Source organism: Ambystoma mexicanum, chromosome 10 (assembly GCF_040938575.1).
Source record: "Ambystoma mexicanum isolate Mex_15411 chromosome 10, UKY_AmexF1_1, whole genome shotgun sequence".
In the NCBI taxonomy this organism is placed as follows: domain Eukaryota; kingdom Metazoa; phylum Chordata; class Amphibia; order Caudata; family Ambystomatidae; genus Ambystoma; species Ambystoma mexicanum.
The window spans coordinates 45460001-45482142 of NC_090932.1; the positions used below are offsets into that span (position 1 = coordinate 45460001).

Sequence of the window (22142 nt, forward strand, 5' to 3'; positions counted from 1 at the left end):
CCATGTTTGAGTAACCATTAAATCTACCAAGCTCACCTCAGTTCATAAAAGTCAGAAATGACTCATTCTCAAAAACATAAATGGGGGACACAAATCTCTTGAGGAACACAGGACAGCCGAAATGCCCATAGGATGGAAAGTAAACTTAAGTGGAGAAAAGGGAACGCAAGGATAGAAAATCAACATTTAGAGTACAGCACTGCTAGGAAAACAGGATTCAAGGAAAAAAAGGTCAATTTGGCGTTCATTCCCACCTGTGGATTCCGAGGCTTGTATGGAGAGCTGCTTTCCAAATCAGCCAGAATACTGGTCAAGGAGTCTATCTCTGCATCCAGGCTCGAACGTCGCTCTGCTATTGTCTTGGCACCAGGGTTGACCTAGGAAGGAGAGGCGATAAACTGTTAAGCAATCTCTAGAATTCATTTTCCATATGTGCAATATGAACATATTAGACACAATGTAAGCAATGCCAGCAGTCTTGCTAAACTATTAAATTTACTTAATCTAATTATTGCTTCCAACTTTCAGATCATTCAAATAGTAAACCGATTGAATGTCTTAAGAACTGCTGCGAACAGGTCAGTCTATGGATGCACTGCACAATCCTGGCTTGATTAACTTTCCCCAAAGTTCTTCGTGACTGGCCAGTTCTTGCCCAGAAAGTGAGGTATTTAGGAGTATAGTTGAACCCGAAGACATTGGTTTCCCATTTCTTATGCTTCGTGAAGAGATTGTTTTATTATTTTGTCCCCCCACCCAACAGAATTCAATTGGTAAATGTGTTTTTGGCCAGTCAGTTGGATGTTTGCAATTTTCTCTTTTCCGGGCTACCTAAATTGCTGCACAATAAATTGCAAATGGTATAAAATGTGGTTACAAGGAAAAAAAAGCACGTCTCGCCAGCCTTGGACTCGCTTCACTGGCTCCCAGTGAAATAACACATTAAATTTAAAGTTAATTTCACTCGTCTTTTTTAGTTATAGATTTTGTAAATATTCACCCACTCGAGCTCTGGGGCATTGACAGGACGTATTGTTGTGCCTAGTGTGAGAAACCTGAAGGTGTCTCACCTGCTAGTCCCTAGAAATCTGTCACCCAGGTGGCCAGGACACGGCCATCGCTGTTGAATCCAGTTCCAGTGGGTGGACCAGTGCGAGAGGATCGGCTGGATGAGGGGTCTTCAGGGAGTGGAAATGGGACACCGAAGGGTGAGACACTGTATCCCCTCTCCTGCAACACTTTTTCGCCATCCACCAGGTAAGATACCAAAAAGCTCAAACCTCCATCCCACTTTCCCGACACGAACACCTTCTCACGGACAGCTCATTGTGAGCAACAGACTAACACCAAAGCTGTATACCTGATTATGTCCCAACACCCTGGTCAGGCAAGGTCAGGCAATTACTCATTACACACACACCTGACACCCATCACACTTCCCCACACGGATAAAAGGTGGAACACGAAAGCACACTGAGCGAGGAAAAGCACACGAGGAAGCTGCAGTTCCAAGGTGGCGATACAGCCCAAGGAGAATGACGGCGAGACCGGAGAGGGTTGCAAGGAGGGAAGTGCCCGTGACCTCTAAAAAACGTTACTTTTACGAGCCTTGGAAAGTGAGAAACCCAAGACCATGAACCGACGCTGATCTATCCTATACTGTGCATCAAAGGTATCCAGGGCGCTCCCATGTTGATAACCCCGGCTAGGAGGAGAGATTGCCGCTGTGGTACTGTCATTGGCTCCTGCAAGAAAGCCACGCCAGTAAATGCAGCACAGGCGGTGAGTCGGAGAAACCGATAAGAAATCAGCTTTTGTTTGAACCAAGGTTGCAAGCAGCAACTTTGTATGAAGAAATCCACAAAGGACAGTGTTTGAAGTGCATGTGATGAGAGGCGCCAATAAGTTGAAACTAAAGGAGTGAATGTACTTTGAAAAAGCCAAATAAGATACCGCGTACAGAGTGGTCTGGCGACACGTCGGTGCTCATTCTAAAGTCTCTGTAAGGTATCCAACTGAATGGCAACTGCATGGTAAAGAAGGAACTTTGTATCGAAGTGGTCCTGCGACCCTGTGCACAATCAAACGTCTTCCATAAGTATAAAGTGAACTGCAATTGGTCCGAGCCCGGCTGAGGGAGACTAATTGAATGTGAAGAAGGGATCTGAGCCCGGCTACTGGGGATCCAGGGAGACACCCCCAAAATCAGATAATTCTAAGAAGAAAAGAACTTTCTATTTTTTGTTTTGTACATCAGGCCCTCCGAATCAAGAGACTTTGATGGGAAAGAGACTTGAGCATAGAAGGCCCTGATTCTGGAATTGTAACGGTATCCTCGAGCTAAGGAAGCCAGAATGTGTGCTTGGTTCATGTGAACCGCCTTGCCCTGTGTTGAAAATGTGGGGAAGCGAGGCCAACAGCATCAACATCCCGACTTATCATTTTGTGAACACTTTCTTTTTCATTTACATTCCCCCACACTATTTGTAAATTAGCGATAAGGATTGGCAATAGGTTTTTTACTACAGGCCCTTTTATTTTGACAAGACTCCACTAGGACTGCATTCTTTATTATTTGATGGTCGTAGCTTGCTCCGATCTTAGATTTAGGTTTAGACAAGTGTATCACACCCATCAGAAAGTTCAATAAACACTGTGAACTGTGGTCACTTGTGTGTTTTACTTCGATACCATGCCTTTTTACACAAGATTCAGACTAGTACGGTTGGGTGGCCGAGCTTGCTCACTCCAGGATGCCAAGTTATAGAATTCTTTACCAACTGGTTTTCTGCTTAACGATCATCATGTAGAATTCAGATAAACTTAAGATGTTCCTATTCCCTCATTAGGGCCAACTTGTCCTGTTAGGTTTTAGGCAATATGGCTTGGGTTTTCTTTTTCAGCGTCATGGTGCCCTTTGAAGGAAATTGCTTGCACTTTATCAGTCTTCTTACCATACCATACTATGTGATTAGCACTATTCAATTAGTTTGGATAAAATAGTTAATTTAGGCCCTATCGATCCACCCCCAGTCAAGAACATGGTCACACAAGGATTCTTCCAGTCTTCACTCCTCTTCAACCTATATGTAGAATTGTTGGGTGTCCTGACCCACGTTTGAGCTATCATGCTGCAACATTTGGTGCTGTGGGCTTAGAAAATCCAAGATGGCCAAAAAGCCCACATGTGCGCCAAAATCCAGGAGAACCACACAGTTTGTGCACACTTAAATGGTTGCCTAACTTGCCACCCACCAGTGCGAGCAGGATGGGCCGGGGTGCCATGAGTGAAATGTGTGCCAAAGGAAAAAACGCACTTTAAAATTACCTTTGGTTTCTCTGAATGCCAGCTCAAAATGCCTATTTTCAAACATTGCAACACATCCAAAAATCTCACTGAACACCAGCAGACATCTGGCAGAATGAAGTATGTGTGCATACTAAATCTGGGAAGTTGAAGAGCCCCAAAACAATGTTCATAACAAGACTGGCTGAGCTCTGCAGGTCTACAGCAGCCTAACTGAAACTGGATTTAAAACTACCAAAAATCGAAAATGTTTAAATTAACTGAGTGACCTACTTTTGAGTGTCACATAGTTTGTAACTGTTAAAATGTCATAGTTTTGAACTTAGAATCAGCATTCTAGCTGCATATGTAAAAATTGTCTTGACTTAAACTGGGGAACAAAAAGTGACATTTTACCTGAAACCTGGCTTAAGGAAACTGGAATTCTGCCAGACAGCTACCCCCGACAGGAGTGGGGGCTTGCCCAACAAATGCATTCCAAGGCCTGGCTGCATTCTGTTGCTCCTGCCAAAAGGAGGTCACACACACTCTGATTGAATTAACAGGGGATTGCAAGAAACTAAAGAAAGGGCCCAGGCAGATGGTTTATTAGGGTGGTCGTAAATGGCTTCCTTTTGAACAAAGCCCTGCCTTGACTCAGGCAGATGGTTTATTGGGGGGACCGTAAAACAGCTTCCTCTTGGCAGAAGCTGGGAGGGGCAGGGTCTCTGAGCTTGGCAGAAACTGGATGAACTGGTTTCTATACCATGTGACCTGAAAAGACACACCCCTGTTGGCCAGAATATGATTCTAAAAGATGTATAACTCACAGTGCGGACTTGTCAAAATTATTTAAATGATACCATAATTCTTGTAATTTTTCGGTGCACGTTTTAAGACGCGCTGGGAATTTGTGTGATGTTCTGGGGCAAAACCCCGCTATTTATTGACACCACAGACTCTGTGTTTAAGCTATAGACATGGGAATTTACTGGAGTATGTATGGACAGGCCGTGTATATGTGTATAATTTTTAATGAAAAACCAATGTTGCAAAACCAGTTAAAAAACGCAAAATGTTGCCAGTTCTGAATGCGAGCTCTTAGAAACATCAGAGTTTGAACAGAGTATACCTCATGTGATCCGTGATGGGTGCATGTAATTTCAAACCACTGTGTATCTGTGAAATATGTCTTTAGGTCAAATATAGATTTGTGTGTAATTTGACAGGGGAGTGTCCTTTCTGCAAGCCATTAAATGACATCATTCTGACACACAATCCTGTTCTCCAGTGAGAACGCAAATAATTCTCCAACCTATCAGAACTCTGAAGGGGTTGGGCCTAGAAAGCTAGCCTCTCCACCCACTTTCAAAACACATAAAAAGAGACTGCTGGGACAGGTAGAGACATTCAATTCCATTTGCTGCGGAGCATGCTGACCGACGACTTCACATCCAGAGATCCTACACTTAGACTTCCAAGCTAAACAGAGACTACAGAACTTTGAACCAAGAAGGCCCACTGCAAGCAAAAGTATTTGTCAGCAGGCCAAAAAATCATTTGCAGACTATCAACAGCCGGGCGAGCTGTTTGAATTCCCTGCCTAGAACATTGCCGGGACCGGTAGCAGTGTCCAGGAGCCGTGCAGATCAGCGCTGTGTCCGGAGAAAGCGGGACCAGGAGCCGTGCAGACCGGTGCTAGACCAGACCAGCAGAACCCAAGATCCAGAAGCAGTGCTGGTGACCCAGAAAGCAGAGCTGTACTCGGAACCGGAGACCAGATCGCTGTGAAGTGCTGTGCGCAGTGACCGGATCCGTGACAAAGTCGCCTTCCTGTCCAAAATCTCTTGTGAGTACTCAGCAAAACTCAGAACATATCCCTTAGTTTAATATAATATAATTCAATCTATTTAACCTAAGTAGAACTGTCACCTGTCATTTTCTAGCTGCAAGCTGTAAACTGCGCTTTCAACTAAAAATCTACCTTTATTTAATCGTCCGTATCTCTGGAACCGTTTGGGCTAGGAACTTGGTTTAACTTTCCTCTGAAAGCTTAGAATCTCAGCTTTTCAACCGACTTGCTACTCCTTATACTTTCGCCGTAATCACGATTCACGCACTTGCGAATTTTACCGCGATTTGGTTAAAAATCCAGCCACGTGTAACCATCAGCAGTCATCTCTTTCCTTGCTAAAAATTTGTTTGCCTCTTAATCACCATCTCTGAATCATTGCTAAAGTGAGCCTGAACTCATTAACTAGATACCACTCACCCTGAACCTCCTGAAGGGAATTAAAAGTATTTTCAGCATATTTCTCGCTGCATTGTCACCATATTCAAAGCATTTTGCCTGTGTTTCAAAACTCCTATTGTTGTATAAGCTTGCTGGGGTGAACTGAATTAAATTTGATTGCATTTCTAAGAACTGTGTGCTCTCCTCTTCATTTCCTTACATTGCATAAGGGGGAGGGGGAGTGGATTGCCAGAGAAAAGTGATTACATTGTTTTGTTGAAATCATATTGAGTATTTTCTGTATTGCATTTTCATTCAACATTGGATCCATCTGAAACTAGATAAAGCATTCTCTACCACCTTATTCTTCTGTTCCTATTCCCAAGCGTGCTACCTCATCCTTTATACTACTCCTGGGTAATCAAATCAGTTTATTAGTAGAACATTACCCATTGTTGTTAACTGCTCATGTTCTGAAGTGTGATATTAATTATTAATTTATTATAAAGTGTGATATATATATTGTTTACATTCTCAAATAAACCGTTTAAACTTGCAAAACAGAACTACTTCTTGGCTCAGTGGGGGTTCCAAGAAAGGGGTGTTATATAGGGGTAGTCATCGAGAACTCATGAACTGGTCATAAAGATATATCAATAAGGGTTTCCATTCAGAATCCCAGACTAGGCATTGACTTAGCTGTAGTGCTGGATTGAATCCTCTTACAAATTGGGGGCTCGAGCCGGATGTTTGGGTTAGATCTATCACTTGTGCAGATTAATACAGTGTGCTAACTGACAGGAGACATACATCCGGTTGGATCACCACACTGTGTTACGCTGTAAAGCACTCCTCAAAGGAACGCTCTAAGGAAAAGGTGTTTTGCAAAAATAAAATACAAACTTCTGTAAGTCAGGACGGAACTCGAATTCCAGAATGACGACCTTGGTAGATATGAAAATAGCCAGAGAGCACTTCTTACATAAGCTATTTGTGAGAGGTGAGTGGACTCATCAGGACCAGACGGTCTGGTTGCAGGCAATCGCACCCCAGATCACTGAAACAGGGTCAGATATATGGAGAGACCAGGGTCCCTTACATGTGGCCCTGAGTGAACTATATATGTCCCCTAAGGCCAAGGATGAGCACAACAAGATTGCCAGGGTAACGGCATATTTATATTTACATATGGGAGCCATGCAGGACAAATGTGCTGAAGGCCAAGATCTGGCGAGTAGGCAACTGCTGGCATTACAGAAGGCCCAATCTGATCTGGACTCTTCTGAGCAGAGGCTGCAGAGGAGCCAGGAGTCAGAAAATGATAGTAGGCAGTATATCATTAAAATAAAAGAGGACATGGATATACTGCAACAGGAAAAAGCTGACCAGGATACCAGAATTCTGGCGTTGCAGACGGAACGCCAAGACAGTTTGGACTCCCTACTGCAGAGCCAGAAAAAGCTGGAGCAACAGATCAATTTCAACAGGGCATGCAGAGAGCAGGTAGCCACCCTGCAAATCCGACTAGACAGAGAGAAAGAGGAGAGCAATAAACTGATCCTGAAAGACCTGGATACCCAGGCAGAGTTTGATCAGGAGCGCCAGAAAGCTGGTGCCTTCCAAAGGCAGAGGGGCGACCTGATGGTACAGATGCAGACTCTTAGTCAGGAAAGGGACACCTTAGGCCAGGAAGTCTGCCACTTAAAAAGAAAAATGGAAGAAAATCACCTGGTGACCTCCAAAAAGAACACCAGGACTTGCTAGAGCACACCAGGAGGGTGGAGGAGGCTCTGGCAAGACAGGAGAAGGCCAGTAGGGATGGGACTCAGGCGGTAACCCTCCTGCAGCAAAGACTGGCCCAGTGCTCCAGGACCAATCAGGAAACGCAGAGAGAGAATGAGGCTCTCTGCCAGCACAATGATAGGCTCCAACAACAGGTAGCAATGCAGGAGAGACTGATATATTCTAGTAAGGCCTTAACTGAGGAACTGAAGGCGCAGCATTGCATTGCAACAGGGAGCAGGGGTGGATAGAGACCAGGTTCGCTGGGAAAGGGAAACTCCTGAGCATAACCTCAGGAGCCCTAGTACCAGAGGCCTAGTACCATTGCAACAGGGAGCAGGGGTGGATAGAGACCAGGTTCGCTGGGAAAGGGAAACTCCTGAGCATAACCTCAGGAGCCCTAGTACAAGAGGCCTTTATCTCTCTCAGTCCCTGGACTCTGCCACCCCCATGTCCCCTGGCGCACATGAGCACCGGGCCACAGGGATGGCAGATTACTATCCAGCCAGAAGCATGGGGTTCATAGGCCAGTACCTCCCAGGAATGCATGGGCGGGCATCCGGGTATGGGCACCCAAGCACAGTGCAATTTAGTGGGGAACCCCAGGAGAATAGGCCCATTAAGGACATCCTGAAAACTTCTGCCCAGTTAGGTCAGTGGGGGGGGGGGGTACCCATCAAATCCTGGCAGCAAGGAGGAATCTGAAGACTCCTCTGAACGGCGCAGGACACAGGAGACCAGGTCCCCACATTCTGCCAGCCAATCCCAGGCTCGCAGAATCCAGGAAAACCTTGAAGATCAGACAGGAACCTCTGGGAGCAGTGCCTCTGAGTCAGACCCATTGAAGCAAGTAAAGGCAATAAGGAATGTCATCACGACTTATCGCAAGAACGCCAAGTATTCTGTTTGAAACATTTGGAGCTTTACGAGCAAATGATGGAGACTTTCCATTTGAAGGACAGCCAAAGCTGTATTGAATATGTAAAGTGGACCTTCTCACCAGAATACTCCAGTTTCTTTGCGGGGCTGGAGGACCAAAATCATTTAAGATGGTCCACCTATAAGGCGGCCATCTTGAAACATTTTTCTGTTCACAGAAATCCTGAAGAGGCTCGCAAGGCAGCCTACAATTTGCAATGTGGGGAGGATCAGGCCCCACAAGAATTCGTGCAAGAACTGAAACGTGCCTTTGCGCAGACCACCAGAAGGGTGCGCACAGACAGCAGAGAATTTGTCAATACATTTTTCCATGCCTTGCCCAAATATATAATGACCCAGCTCGTGAGAGATTTTCATGAGAAAAGATCTTTAGACTGGGTCATTGAACAGGCTACCCGGATCTATGAGGTGCAGAAGCCCATAGAAAATAAAAGCAATACCCAGAAAAATCCCAAAACCAACAGCACCCCTGCTGCTGCCAAGGTGGAAGAGGTAAAGGTCACCCCCGTTTTGGATTTGGAGATGGGGGGGGGCCTAAAAACCTACCTGCACCTAATAATTCACAGCCCAGAAGGCCCTCGGGCCAGTCACAGACAGGGAGTCGAGGAGGTAGTCCCACAAATGGGGTCCCCCGCTCCCCTGACTATGTAAGTCCCCGCTATAAGGGAAACCGACCAATCCTGGGTTATGTGTGGCCTCCTCCAGCCAAAGGGGGGGGAGATCCGGCCAAGCACCTAACCCAGGGAACTTCCCTCCCAACTTCCCACAGAAGGGCAGAAATTCTCCAAATCCTGGGCAGAACTTTTTCCCCAGGTATCCGCCCAATTTCCAGCCCCAAAATCATCCATCCTTCTTTCCCCAATTCCCTGAGCCCAGACAACCTAATCCGGGAGAGGGGAGGCCAAGGGTGGAGGGGTACCAAAATCTTCCCAACCAGGGGTACTACCAGAGAAGGGATAGCTACCCTTCCCGGGATCAGCCCAGGGGAGAAAATAGAGCCCCGTATCAGCCTGAGGGGGTTTACCAGTTAGAGCGCCAGGTCCAAAATATGGCACGGGATCTGGATCACATACTGAGGGCTCAACAGAACCCTCAGATGAGCAGGCCACCGCAGAATGCCCCAAACTCTGGACCTGGTGCTCCAGAACAATGACGGGGGCAGCACCCCGATAACACACCGGTTCCCAGGGAGGAGGCACAAGGGGAAGGGGGGTGTAAAGCCTTGGAGGAAGCTTCCTTCCCAACTTGTAAACAGCTCCTAGAAAACCAGGAACCGGAAACAAAATCTCCTACCCCTGAAAGCCTGCCTCCCAAGGAGCAGAGGGGGGGTAGGAGAAACAAAGGACCCAAACAGACCCACTTTGTGGAGGAGATACAGGTCTTCCACTTTGAGGGAGAGGGATCCTCAGAGGATCCTGGGGAAAGGACCTTCTCCTTCAGAGATGGGGGAACTCCTCCCAAGGAAAAATGGGTCCCAAGGGATTCCAATCCAGACTGGGGAGATATGGAGACTGAGCTACCGCCGCCCATCATCTCATCCCAGAACCCACAATACCGAAATCCCCTGGTTCAAACCCATCCTGGTGACTGCCTCCAAGAAGGGGGGGGGCAGCCCAGAACCGGAACCAGGGGAACCCACAATGGCTCTGATCTCCAGTTGCCAACTTTTTCTTTCAGATTCCCAAGGCTCTCCACAGAATTCTGCCCAAATCTCTTCTCTCGCCATGTCCAAAACCAGAAAGTTAGCCCACCAGTTGTCCAAAAATGTGCATTATCTGTGCCCCCTTGAGGAGAAGGAGGGAAGATACTATGCCCCGGTACAAGTACAGGGGCAAGGTACAATTTTGGCACTGGTGGACACTGGATCCCAAGCCACCCTTCTGTCCAAAAGGGCCTTTGAGGAACTAAATGCAGGAAGGGGGGAGAATTACCGTATTCCTCTCACCTCTCTTCCTGGACAACTGCAGAACTTTGACGGGAAGGAAATTCCTGTTGAGGGGACTGCAGATTTGGACATCAAAATTGGGCGACACAAGGTGAAACAGCCGGTCATAGTAGTGACTCCAGAGGGCACCCCTTGTTTACTAGGTAATGACCTCCTGAGAAGGTTGTCACCCCTAATAGATTGTGTAAACAAGGTCCTCCGGACCCAGACTAGCCGACCAATAAAATTAAAACAGAGTGTCAACCATGTTAGTTTAAACGGCACCTGCCACATGGTTGAACAAAAATCTGACCAAGTAGAATTTCACTTCCAGAACAACCAAATTCCAGACGTGACAGTAATAGCAGTAGGACAACAGACTGGTGAAGGGGGGTCCTCTCTATTTCTGAAAATCAACCTTCCTTCCAGTTTAAGGTGGTATTCCACACTGGAAGGAAACACCCTGAAATTCTTTACTAATCCACAATCAGAAACTCCCACTCCTATAGTGCAGAAAGATGTGAAATCAGCTCAGAGCCTGGCGGATATTCAGCAAATTGGAGAGCAGTTCATCCCTGTTCAGTTAAATGATGGGAAGGACTCTGTTCTCGCTCGAGTGTGTGTGAACAACGGTAAGAGCTTCATCAGCGAAGCCATGTTCCGCCAACTCCCAAAAGATCCAGCCATTCCCAAATTCAAACTGATAGACAAATGGGAAATTGACCTGGAAGCACCTAATTCCAAACATCACCTGCCAAGCAGGTGTATGCTCAAAATCTCCATTGGCAACAAGAGCATAGTCCATAATTGTTGGGTCGTGCGAGACGTCACTGCCGCCTTTTACTTAGGCAGTGCCATTCTCAATCGCGTTGCCATTAGTTTGGACCTAATAAACTTCAAAGCTTGGTCCCGATTAGCGGATAATCCCATGGGCTTTGATGTTCCAGAAAAAGCATTTAGGTCAGCTCAATTGTTACCTTATGCAGTTGAAATTCAGATCAAAGAGGAACTCACCAATCCAGAAAGGACCCGACAATTCTCCCTGGAAGTGAAAGTTAAAAGAGGACAAAAATTGCAAAACCCTGATGCTTACATACATCTAAACGCTTCTCTCCAACAGCAAGGGTTGGGGGTAAACCCAACTCCATTAGTCAACATAGAACATGACACCATTCCAATAGAGGTGGATAACAGCGACTTAAAGAGTATTACTGTAGCCCAGGCACCATTATTGGAATGGCGGTTGATGACCGACATTTTTCCATTGATCTAGGAAATGAACTGTTAGGACCAATCCCCAAGGACTGTTTTGACAGTGACAGTGAGGACAATACAACACCAGACAGGATGTTTACCCGGCAAGGGGGGACCTTCCTGGTGTACACTTCCTGCCCTTATGGTAAGGAGGATGTGACTTGTGACTTCAGAAGGGATGAGGTGATTTTCCAGGTTCATGAAGGCTGCCTTTCCCACCTGGGGCCTCCAGTCCAAATCAGCGCTCTGACCAGGGATTTCTCCACCCAGCTGGAGGAGGCCGCTGAGATAGCCAAACCCGAAGTCTTTCCAGGCTTCAGGCAGATGGTGGAAGAGAGAGTCAACCTAGCTGATGCCTGTGGGACTCTGGAACAAAAGCAAAAGTTGAAACAAGTTTTCTTGGATTTCCAAGATCTCTTTGCGGTAGACTCATGACTGTGGTCGCACCGACATCTACACAACAATTATTCCCACGGACCCTGGAATGACTCCAGTGTTTGTGAAGCAATATCGTTTGCCTCTCGCATCCATGGAGTCCCTTACTGAAATAATTAAGAACCTTGAGTCCCGGGGGATAATTTGTCCAATACACAGCACCTTCAATAATCCGGTGCTGGGAATACTGAAGCCGAACGGCCAGTGGAGACTCTGCGCCGACCTCAGGGAGCTCAACAAACGGGTCCATACTTCCCGATGGCCTCTGCCCTACATTGACCAAGGGCTGGCCCAGATCCAGGGGTCACAGGTATTCACTGCAATAGACCTGACCAATGGATACTGGACTGTGCCTGTCAGTAGGGAGGACCAATACAAGCTGGCTTTTACCTTTGGGGGCCAGCAGTACACATGGACCCGGACTCCCTTCGGATACCTCAACTCCGGCAATGAAGTCAACATTTTCCTACACAAGGCCATGCCCGACCTGGGTGCGAGGGGTAACCTGGCTTATGTAGATGATGTCCTCATCAAAAGTTCATCTGTGGAGGAACACATAGCGGAGCTCCGTTATGTTCTGACCCAGTTGAGGGCCGCCGGAGCAAAACTTTCCTTTCAGAAAGCACAGTGGTGTAGAACCAGTGTTAATTTCTTGGGGCATGAGATTACTCCTCAGGGTCTCTCTCCCCAGGAAAAGAAAGTGGAAGCACTTCAGAAACTGAAAGACCCCACACCTCTGCGGGAACTAAGGAGCCTCCTTGGACTGACTAATTACAGCAGGAAGTTCATTGAGGGCTACGCAGAGATCACCAGACCCCTGATTCATCTCCTGAAGGGGGGGGTCAAGTGGGAATGGGGTCCAGAAGAGGCTGAGGCAGTAAGACAACTCAAAAGAAGCCTCTCACAAGCGCCCTGCCTAGCTTACCCTGTCAGAAACAAGGAGTTCTTCCTGGAGACAGGGTTCTCTAATACGTGCTTGACGGCAGTATTATACCAAAAGCATGACAAGGTCAATAAAGTAATCTCCTATGCGAGCAAAACTTTATCCTCTGTGGAGGAAAAATTCAACGATTGTGAGAAGGCACTCCTGGCAAAGGTGTGGGCATTGAAGAATTACCGCCCTTTTATCCAGGGGGAACACATCATCGTGGAGACTCCACACCAGCCTCTTCAATATCTCCAAAGTGACAGAATCCGGGCCGGAAATGTAAGTAATTCCCGAATTACTTCCTGGATTCTGTCAATGCAAGGCTTTCCTGTGGAGGTCAGATATGGCCAACACAAGAAGAGTCCCCTCGCGCAAGGTCTGGCTGACTTGCATGATTGTGCCAGAGAAAACTGTCTCAAGGACGAAAGTCTAAAAATCAAGGACAACATGGAGGCATACCTTAATTCCCCACACAAAGTCTTTGAAGAGGACAAGTGTGAGGGAATGCCCACTGTCTATGTGGATGGATGCTCTTACCATGTTGACAACAACAGGGAGAAAGAACTGGCGGCTGGCATAGGGAATGCATGGGTGAAGGAGTTCCCAGAACCCTCCGCCGGATACAAAATTGGTCCCCGAAGTAGTCAGGTGGCAGAATTGATGGCTGTGCATCAGGCCATTCTCACTGCTGTCCAACATCAACTCCACGAACTGGTCATAATCACCGATTCGGATTATGTATGGAACGGGTTCGTGGAGCACCTGGTTAATTGGAAAACCAGAGGCATGTCATGTGCTAATAACAAACCCCTGAAACATGGGAAGTTAATCCAAAACATTGATGATCTGGTCACCTCGAAGGGGATGACCATCTACTGGAAAAAGATCAAGGGTCATTCCAAAGTAGAGGGACCAGACAAAACTGGAAATGACTTAGCTGATCAGCTGGCCAAAACCGGGGCCATCCAAGGGGATGTAATCGAAATAGAGTCTCTGTTGGGGGGAAATCCAGGTCACTGCTATCACTAGGTCCCAGACAAATGCTCACAATGATCTTTCAACTGCCCAATGGAGCAAGGAGACCCCTGATGCTGATTTGATTACAGCTCAGAAGGGGGATCCAATTATTGGTAAGTTTTACCAACACCTTGAGGACCCTGAGAACTTTCCCCTGACGGATACCGATTACATTGGGAAAGAGGACCTAAGAGTGTTGATGAAATGTCCAAAAATGTTCCGAATCCAAGACGGTTTGCTGGTAAGGAAATCCAAAGCTGGCCACGATCAGTGGGTGGTTCCTACCTCATTCCGAAGCCTGATGTTAAGTCACGCCCATGATGCGGCCACCGCCGGTCATAGGGGGTTTCACACAACACTGGAAATCTTAAGAGAGGTTGCATACTGGCCACACATGGGGCAGGACCTCGACCAATACTTGAAGGGGTGTCTTGTGTGTGCACAATTTCAGCCATCATCTCCCACACACTGGGCACCTCTACAAAAGAGGGGAATGACACTGCCATGGTCAGATTTGCAAATCGACTTTGTAGGCCCTGTGATTCGCTCGTCTAGAGGAAACAAGTACATGTTGACCGTTACATGCTTGTTTACCAAGTGGGTGGAATGTCTCCCAGCCCCAAACTGCAAGGCAGAAACTGCAGCTGCCCTGATGATTAACCACATCTTTTCCCGTTTTGGTCTACCTCAAAGGATTGAGTCAGACAGGGGTAGCCACTTCACCAGTGAAGTAATGACAAAGATGTGGGAGATACTGGGGGTCAAGAGGAAGTTACACATTGCTTACAGGCCAGCTTCTTCTGGAGCAGTGGAGAGATACAACCGAACCATTGTGAGCATATTAAAAAAGTTTTGGCAGATTCTGGGCCAAGTTGGGATATCCGATTACCTCTGGTCCTAATGGCCATCAGATCTACCCCTTCATCTGCAACCAAAATGTCACCATTCGAGTTGATGACTGGGCACAAGATGGTGCTTTCTCAGCATTTGCTCTACAGGACCCAAGAGCAGACACTGATAAATGCCTCCAGCACTCATGAGTATGTGGAGAATTTAAGGAAACACCTCCAACATGCGTTTGCTTATGCTCAGCGGAATCTAGAAAGATCAGCTGATTGCATAAAAACCCACTATGACCTGAAAACTTCCCGGAAGGAATATAAGGTGGGTGATCGGGCCCATCTATACTATTTCCAAAGGAACCAGGCCAAACAGCGAAAATTTTTGCCTACATGGAAGGGACCCTTTGAGATTATAGACAAGATCTCCCCCGTGGCCTACAAGATCCGCATCCCCAAAGGCGGTTTGGCAGAGGGGGGAAGACAAGTGGGTCCACGTAAACCAGTTGAAGTGTTGCCATCCCAGGCACACTTTGCAGCAACTGGAGGAGTCCTCTGCAATACCAGAGGGGGCCGCTCCAGAGTAATTCAGTTCCAAACTTAAAATATCCTACGTATAGCCTATCAAATTCTGTGTTTCTCAAGTTTATGTGTTCCTGTCTCTTAATTTAAAAAAAATGTGCATGTTCATATCTGTTGAGTTCTAAAATATATATGCCACCCCAATATATCAATGGTGGGGGAGAAATGTCCATGAATAGGTATTGCCGCTTTTCCTTTGTCGTCCTAGGAGAAAGAAAACCTGGAGACTGGCCTAGGAGGACGATCCGGAGACCGGGAGCAGAGACCCAAGGGGCCCAGGGTACCGCCCAATATTCCCATCAGGACCGGCGAGGAGAACCGATCGATCAATACCGGATGGAGGAAAAGATGCTGAACTGTGCCATTTGCAGAATTGGAAGAAGATAATGCGGACATACCAGTGCGTGGGTCATCACCTTTTGTGCACCCGACTCCCCATCGACTCAAATTCAAAGCGCAGTCGCGTGGGGGGGCCTTGTTGGGTGTCCTGACCCACGTTTGAGCTATCATGCTGCAACATTTGGTGCTGTGGGCTTAGAAAATCCAAGATGGCCAAAAAGCCCACATGTGCGCCAAAATCCAGGAGAACCACACAGTTTGTGCACACTAAAATGGTTGCCTAACTTGCCACCCACCAGTGCGAGCAGAATGGGCCGGGGTGCCATGAGTGAAATGTGTGCCAAAGGAAAAACCGCACTTTAAAATTACCTTTGGTTTCTCTGAATGCCAGCTCAAAATGCCTATTTTCAAACATTGCAACACATCCAAAAATCTCACTGAACACCAGCAGACATCTGGCAGAATGAAGTATGTGTGCATACTAAATCTGGGAAGTTGAAGAGCCCCAAAACAATGTTCATAACAAGACTGGCTGAGCTCTGCAGGTCTGCAGCAGCCTAACTGAAACTGGATTTAAAACTACCAAAAATCGAAAATTTTTTAAATTAACTGAGTGACCTACTTTTGAGTGCCACATAGTTTGTAACTGTTAAAATGTCATAGTTTTGAACTTAGAATCAGCATTCTAGCTGCATATGTAAAAATTGTCTTGACAAACTGGGGAACAAAAAGTGACATTTTACCTGAAACCTGGTTTAAGGAAACTGGAATTCTGCCAGACAGCTACCCTCGACAGGAGTGGGGGCTTGCCCAACAAATGCATTCCCAGGCCTGGCTGCATTCTGTTGTTCCTGCCAAAAGGAGGTCACACACTCTCTGATTGAATTACCAGGGGATTGCAAGAAACTAAAGATAGGGCCCAGGCAGATGGTTTACTAGGGTGGTCGTAAATGTCTTCCTTTTGAACAAAGCCCTGCCTTGACTCAGGCAGATGGTTTATTGGGGGGACCGTAAAACAGCTTCCTCTTGGCAGAAGCTGGGAGGGGCAGGGTCTCTGAGCTTGGCAGAAACTGGATAAACTGGTTTCCATACCATGTGACCTGAAAAGACACACCCCTGTTGGCCAGAATATGATTCTAAGAAAGATGTATAACTCACAGTGCGGACTTGTCAAAATTATTTAAATGATACCATAATTCTTGTGATTTTTCGGTGCACGTTTTAAGACGCGTTGGGAATTTGTGTGATGTTCTGGGGCAAAACCCCGCTATTTATTGACACCACAGACTCTGTGTTTAAGCTAGAGACATGGGAATTTACTGGAGTATGTATGGACAGGCCGTGTATATGTGTATAATTTTTAATGAAAAACCAATGTTGCAAAACCAGTTAAAAAACGCAAAATGTTGCCAGTTCTGAATGCGAGCTCTTAGAAAAATCAGAGTTTGAACAGAGTATACCTCATGTGATCCGTGATGGGTGCATGTAATTTCAAACCACTGTGTATCTGTGAAATATGTCTTTAGGTCAAATATAGATTTGTGTGTAATTTGACAGGGGAGTGTCCTTTCTGCAAGCCATTAAATGACATCATTCTGACACACAATCCTGTTCTCCAGTGAGAACGCAAAGAATTCTCCAACCTATCAGAACTCTGAAGGGGTTGGCCTAGAAAGCTAGCCTCTCCACCCACTTTCAAAACACATAAAAAGAGACTGCTGGGACAGGTAGAGACATTCAATTCCATTTGCTGCGGAGCATGCTGACCGACGACTTCACATCCAGAGATCCTACACTTAGACTTCCAAGCTAAACGGAGACGACAGAACTTTGAACCAAGAAGGCCCACTGCAAGCAAAAGTATTTGTCAGCAGGCCCAAAAATCATTTGCAGACTATCAACAGCCGGGCGAGCTGTTTGAATTTCCTGCCTAGTACATTGCCGGGACCGGTAGCAGTGTCCAGGAGCCGTGCAGATCAGCGCTGTGTCCGGAGAAAGCGGGACCAGGAGCCGTGCAGACTGGTGCTAGACCAGACCAGCAGAACCCAAGATCCAGGAGCAGTGCCGGTGACCCAGAAAGCAGAGCTGTACTCGGAACCGGAGACCAGATCGCTGTGAAGTGCTGTGCGCAGTGACCGGATCCGTGACAAAGTCGCCTTCCTGTCCTAAATCTCTTGTGAGTACTCAGCAAAACTCAGAACATATCCCTTAGTTTAATATAATATAATTCAATCTATTTGACCTAAGTAGAACTGTCACCTGTCATTTTCTAGCTGCAAGCTGTAACCTGTCGCTTTGAACTTTTAAAATTTCAAATCCGAAAAACTACCTTTATTTAATCGTCTGTATCTCTGGAACCGTTTGGGCTAGGAACTTGGTTTAACTTTCCTCTGAAAGCTTAGAATCCCAGCTTTTCAAAAAGCGTAGAACCGACTTAGGACTCCTTATACTTTTGCCGTAATCACGATTCACACACTTGCGAATTTTACCGCGATTTGCGATTTGGTTAAAAATCCAGCCACGTGTAACCATCAGCAGTCATCTCTTTCCTTGCTAAAAATTTGTTTGCCTCTTAATCACCATCTCTGAATCATTGCTAAAGTGAGCCTGAACTCATTAACTAGATACCACTCACCCTGAACCTCCTGAAGGGAATTAAAAGTATTTTCAGCATATTTCTCGCTGCATTGTCACCATATTCAAAGCATTTTGCCTGTGTTTCAAAACTCCTATTGTTGTATAAGCTTGCTGGGGTGAACTGAATTACATTTGATTGCATTTCTAAGAACTGAGTGCTCTCCTCTTCATTTCCTTACATTGCATAAGGGGGGAGTGGATTGCCAGAGAAAAGTGATTACATTGTTTTGTTGAAATCATATTGAGTATTTTCTGTATTGCATTTTCATTCAACATTGCATCCATCTGAAACTAGATAAAGCATTCTCTACCACCTTATTCTTCTGTTCCTATTCCCAAGTGTGCTACCTCATCCTTTATACTACTCCTGGGTAATCAAATCAGTTTATTAGTAGAACATTACCCATTGTTAACTGCTCATGATCTGAAGTGTGATATTAATTATTAATTTATTATAAAGTGTGATATATATATTGTTTACATTCTCAAATAAACCGTTTAAACTTGCAAAACAGAACTACTTCTTGGCTCAGTGGGGTCAGGGGGGGTTCCAAGAGAGGGGTGTTATATAGGGGTAGTCATCCAGAACTCATGAACTGGACATAAAGATATATCAATAAGGGTTTCCATTCAGTATCCCAGACTAGGCATTGACTTAGCTGTAGTGCTGGATTGAATCCTCTTACAGAATCTCTGAGACCCTTAGCAAACAACATCCACTTCCATCAATATGCAGTCACACCAATATCGTTCTAAATCTCATCCCCTTCAGAACTCCAAACCCTCAAAAAGTAGTCTTCTCCAACATTACCACGTGGCTGGCTACCCACTTCCTCAAACTCCTCATCTTCAATCCTTCCAAAATGGAATACACTCTGCCCCCACCAGGCACAAATTGAACCTCACCACTTGAACCAAAGAACTCACCACAGACAACCCACATACATCTCTCTCGACACCTGTCAAATCCCTAGGCTTCACCTTCGAGCCCAAATTTTCTTCACACACCACATAGCTGCCGTCACCAAAACATGCAACCTACAACTACACCACCTTCACAAGATCAGACACATCTTTCTCCCGGACTACATCTGCTTTGCAGTCCAAACTGTACTACGGGAACAATCTCCTCACTGGACTTCCCAACAGCACATCCTTGTTCCCATGCAAGCCATACAAATATTTCCTCGCATTTGTATGCAGATGACTCACAGATTGTCTTTTCCTTTTTCTCCTTTGCCAAGTCTCTCCACTGTCTCTAGCTGTTTTACAGCTGTCGAATCCTGGATGCAATTCACATTTCTCCAATTTAGCCCCTCCAGAAATGAAGTTCTTCTTTCCCCGTCTCATCCATTACTCTCTGTTCCACCCCCTATTGTATTCTGTCACCTCCCATCTCTTGCACATCTGAACCTTGTAAGGAACTCAGAGACCATCTGTGTTGGGCTATTACTAAATAGAAAAGAAAGGAAAAAAACAAGAAAAGATCTACATTCAAACTTTCAAGTCATTAATGCACAAATTCAAGGTGGCAAAGGGCTTCGAACAAGGTGGTCCAGGAGAGAATTACAAAGCAGGGAAAGGAATGACCCAGAGATCTCTGTTCAAGAAAGGCTTAAGTAGTTGGTGACAGGCTCATGAAAAGCCATATTTGTTACAGCTTTGAAAGCATTGAATAGCACATGTAAAGCTAGAAGCTGGGGGACTGCAGACCTCCAGTGTATTTGCTACATTAAACCCTACAATTACTAGTTCAAGGGTCAGAAGGGAGCCAGGATGCTGTAAACTATCATTAAATGTATTGCCACAAAATGTTCCACAGCAGAGCGGCCTGCAATTCAATGACCTTCATTCACTGAAACTTGGGCATTTTAGAGAATACCTGGGCATAGGTTCAAAAGATGGCAGTTAGCCTGTGGAGATGAAAGTTGAGATCCCATCATGGATAGGGTATGCCAAATAGTGGATGCAATCTCTTGAAAGCTTTCATGAAAGGTTTAACAACCGTTTTTTGCCACCATAAAGGAATGCAATGACCAATTTGGTTCATCGTGGGTTTCGGCAACAAAGTTCTGGTCTTATGTCCTAGGCTTGTGTTAAAATGCTGAATCTAGGGGCTGCGTATTTCCTCACAGCAATATTGTGTTTAGTCTTTGATGGATGAGGAGGATACAGCCATGTGGGGAAGACACTGGGTAGTTATCCAAATGCTTTCGGCCTCCTCTGTATGTGCTCCTCTTCCCTTCCTCAATCTGGTGCACTGTAATCCAGTGAGTTGTAATCCTGTGAATTCTATAAGGGGCAGTGATTGGGTCCATTGGCTTTTCCACTCTGCGCTTAGTTCTTGTCACTAGTATTTCCTCCTCTAGTTAGAAGCTGGACATTTTCTAAGGCCGGTTTTGGTGTTGGTGCCTTGAAAGTCTTCCCAATTATGTGTCAGTAATTGGTACCATGAGATGTCTTTCTCTGTGTAGTCTATCAATGTGCTAGGCTCCAATCCCTTTAGTTGGGCCATTACTGCAATATATCTCTTTTTGGGATTGATGATCAAATCTAGCAAAAGTGCATTTTGCAGAGACTTCGAATTCGCTTTAGCCCATTACCCAGCATATTTCGAAGACTTTGGCGCAGTCATTTCATTTGAGGTGTAGTGACCTATGTCTTTTTGGAGCCAGTCTTAAAACGGCCATGTGACTTTCCCTTGGCTTTTTTGGTGCCCCGATGGAGATTGCTGTGCGACTTGGAAGGAGTCTTACTGGAAACAGAGATCTTCACTGCCAGTCCTTGATCTGGGAGCACCGACTAATCGAGGAAATTCGTCCCTTCTCCCCAAGTGGGAGTTTCCCCCTGCCCCCCTGTGAGGCTATGGAGGTGAGCCCACTCCCCAACATCCCCCTACGGACGAGGCAAGTGGGACCTCACCAGAAGAGACTCCCCCATTAGGGGACAAGGACTCCTGTTCTCGTGAGGAACTCCCTAAAGATCTGCACACTGTTTTCCACATGGCATGCTCAACAATACCAGACTTTTGAATATCACGACTGGTAAGAAGGAACTCCTAATATATGTCAATATCTTAAAGAAAAGGAACATGTGCCTTTAAAGCCAAAAACCCAATACACAGGGATGAATATGATACATAATGTGCACTTAACGAACCAGAGTGAGAGGAGAGAAGAACAAATTACTTACCCTGGTGATGTTCCTTTGACTGGACATTCCTCCCACGTATTCCTCTTTGATACAATCCCAAAGCAGTCAGCATAAGGAGATGGGTGTTGAAAATGTATTTTATTTATTGATGCTGTAAAGAACAGCTATGCCAAATTTGGCCTCCTGACTTGACAGAGTATTGGTCAATCCCTTCAAAAATTGGATGAGAATAGGCACCTTGAAATAGGAACCTTCATCTAGCAAACACTTTTACTGTGGAGCCTTGGAGTTCAGGATGGACTAGATGAAGCAAAAAGGACAGTACAGCAGAAGTACTACAGGTAAAAGTATAAAAATTCTTCTCCCTGCACCAGCTGTGAAATGTGTTCCAATGGCAGTGGTACAGTGATTTTGTTGCTGGCCTTCTGGTCGAGAGCACCACCTCGATCACACCTTCTGGAAGGTCCCAAACTTTGCAGCTTACCCTTTCAGAAGCTAGGTGTGAAGCTTAAGAGGACTGATCTCTGAATGAAGGAGACCCCGCCTCTTTGTGGAAGACAAATCGGAGGGCAGAGGGCCATTTCTAGAAGGTCCGGGTACCATGGTCTCCTGGCCCAATCCGGAGCAACAAGGATTCATGGATTTCCCGAGCATCCGCATCCTCCTGATAACATGTGGAATGACAGGGACAGAAACTCCCAGTCCACCATGAACGCATCCACTATAACTCCTCTGAGGCAACTTCCTGGCACAGAATGTGGCGCAGAACAAGTCAGACTTCCTTTTGACACTAG

The 22142-nt window shown here is 46.0% G+C and overlaps 1 protein-coding gene across 6 annotated transcripts in view; it reads right to left on the bottom strand.

Moving 5' to 3' along the window:
• The window catches only part of LPP (LIM domain containing preferred translocation partner in lipoma), a 1982563-nt gene that overhangs the window by 816153 nt on the left and 1144268 nt on the right, over positions 1-22142 (bottom strand). For all 6 annotated transcript variants that reach the window (XM_069617470.1, XM_069617468.1, XM_069617472.1 and 3 more), the window contains one exon: positions 255-377. In XM_069617470.1, the coding sequence (XP_069473571.1) occupies positions 255-377 (123 nt within the window). The remainder of the gene's footprint in view (positions 1-254; positions 378-22142) is intronic.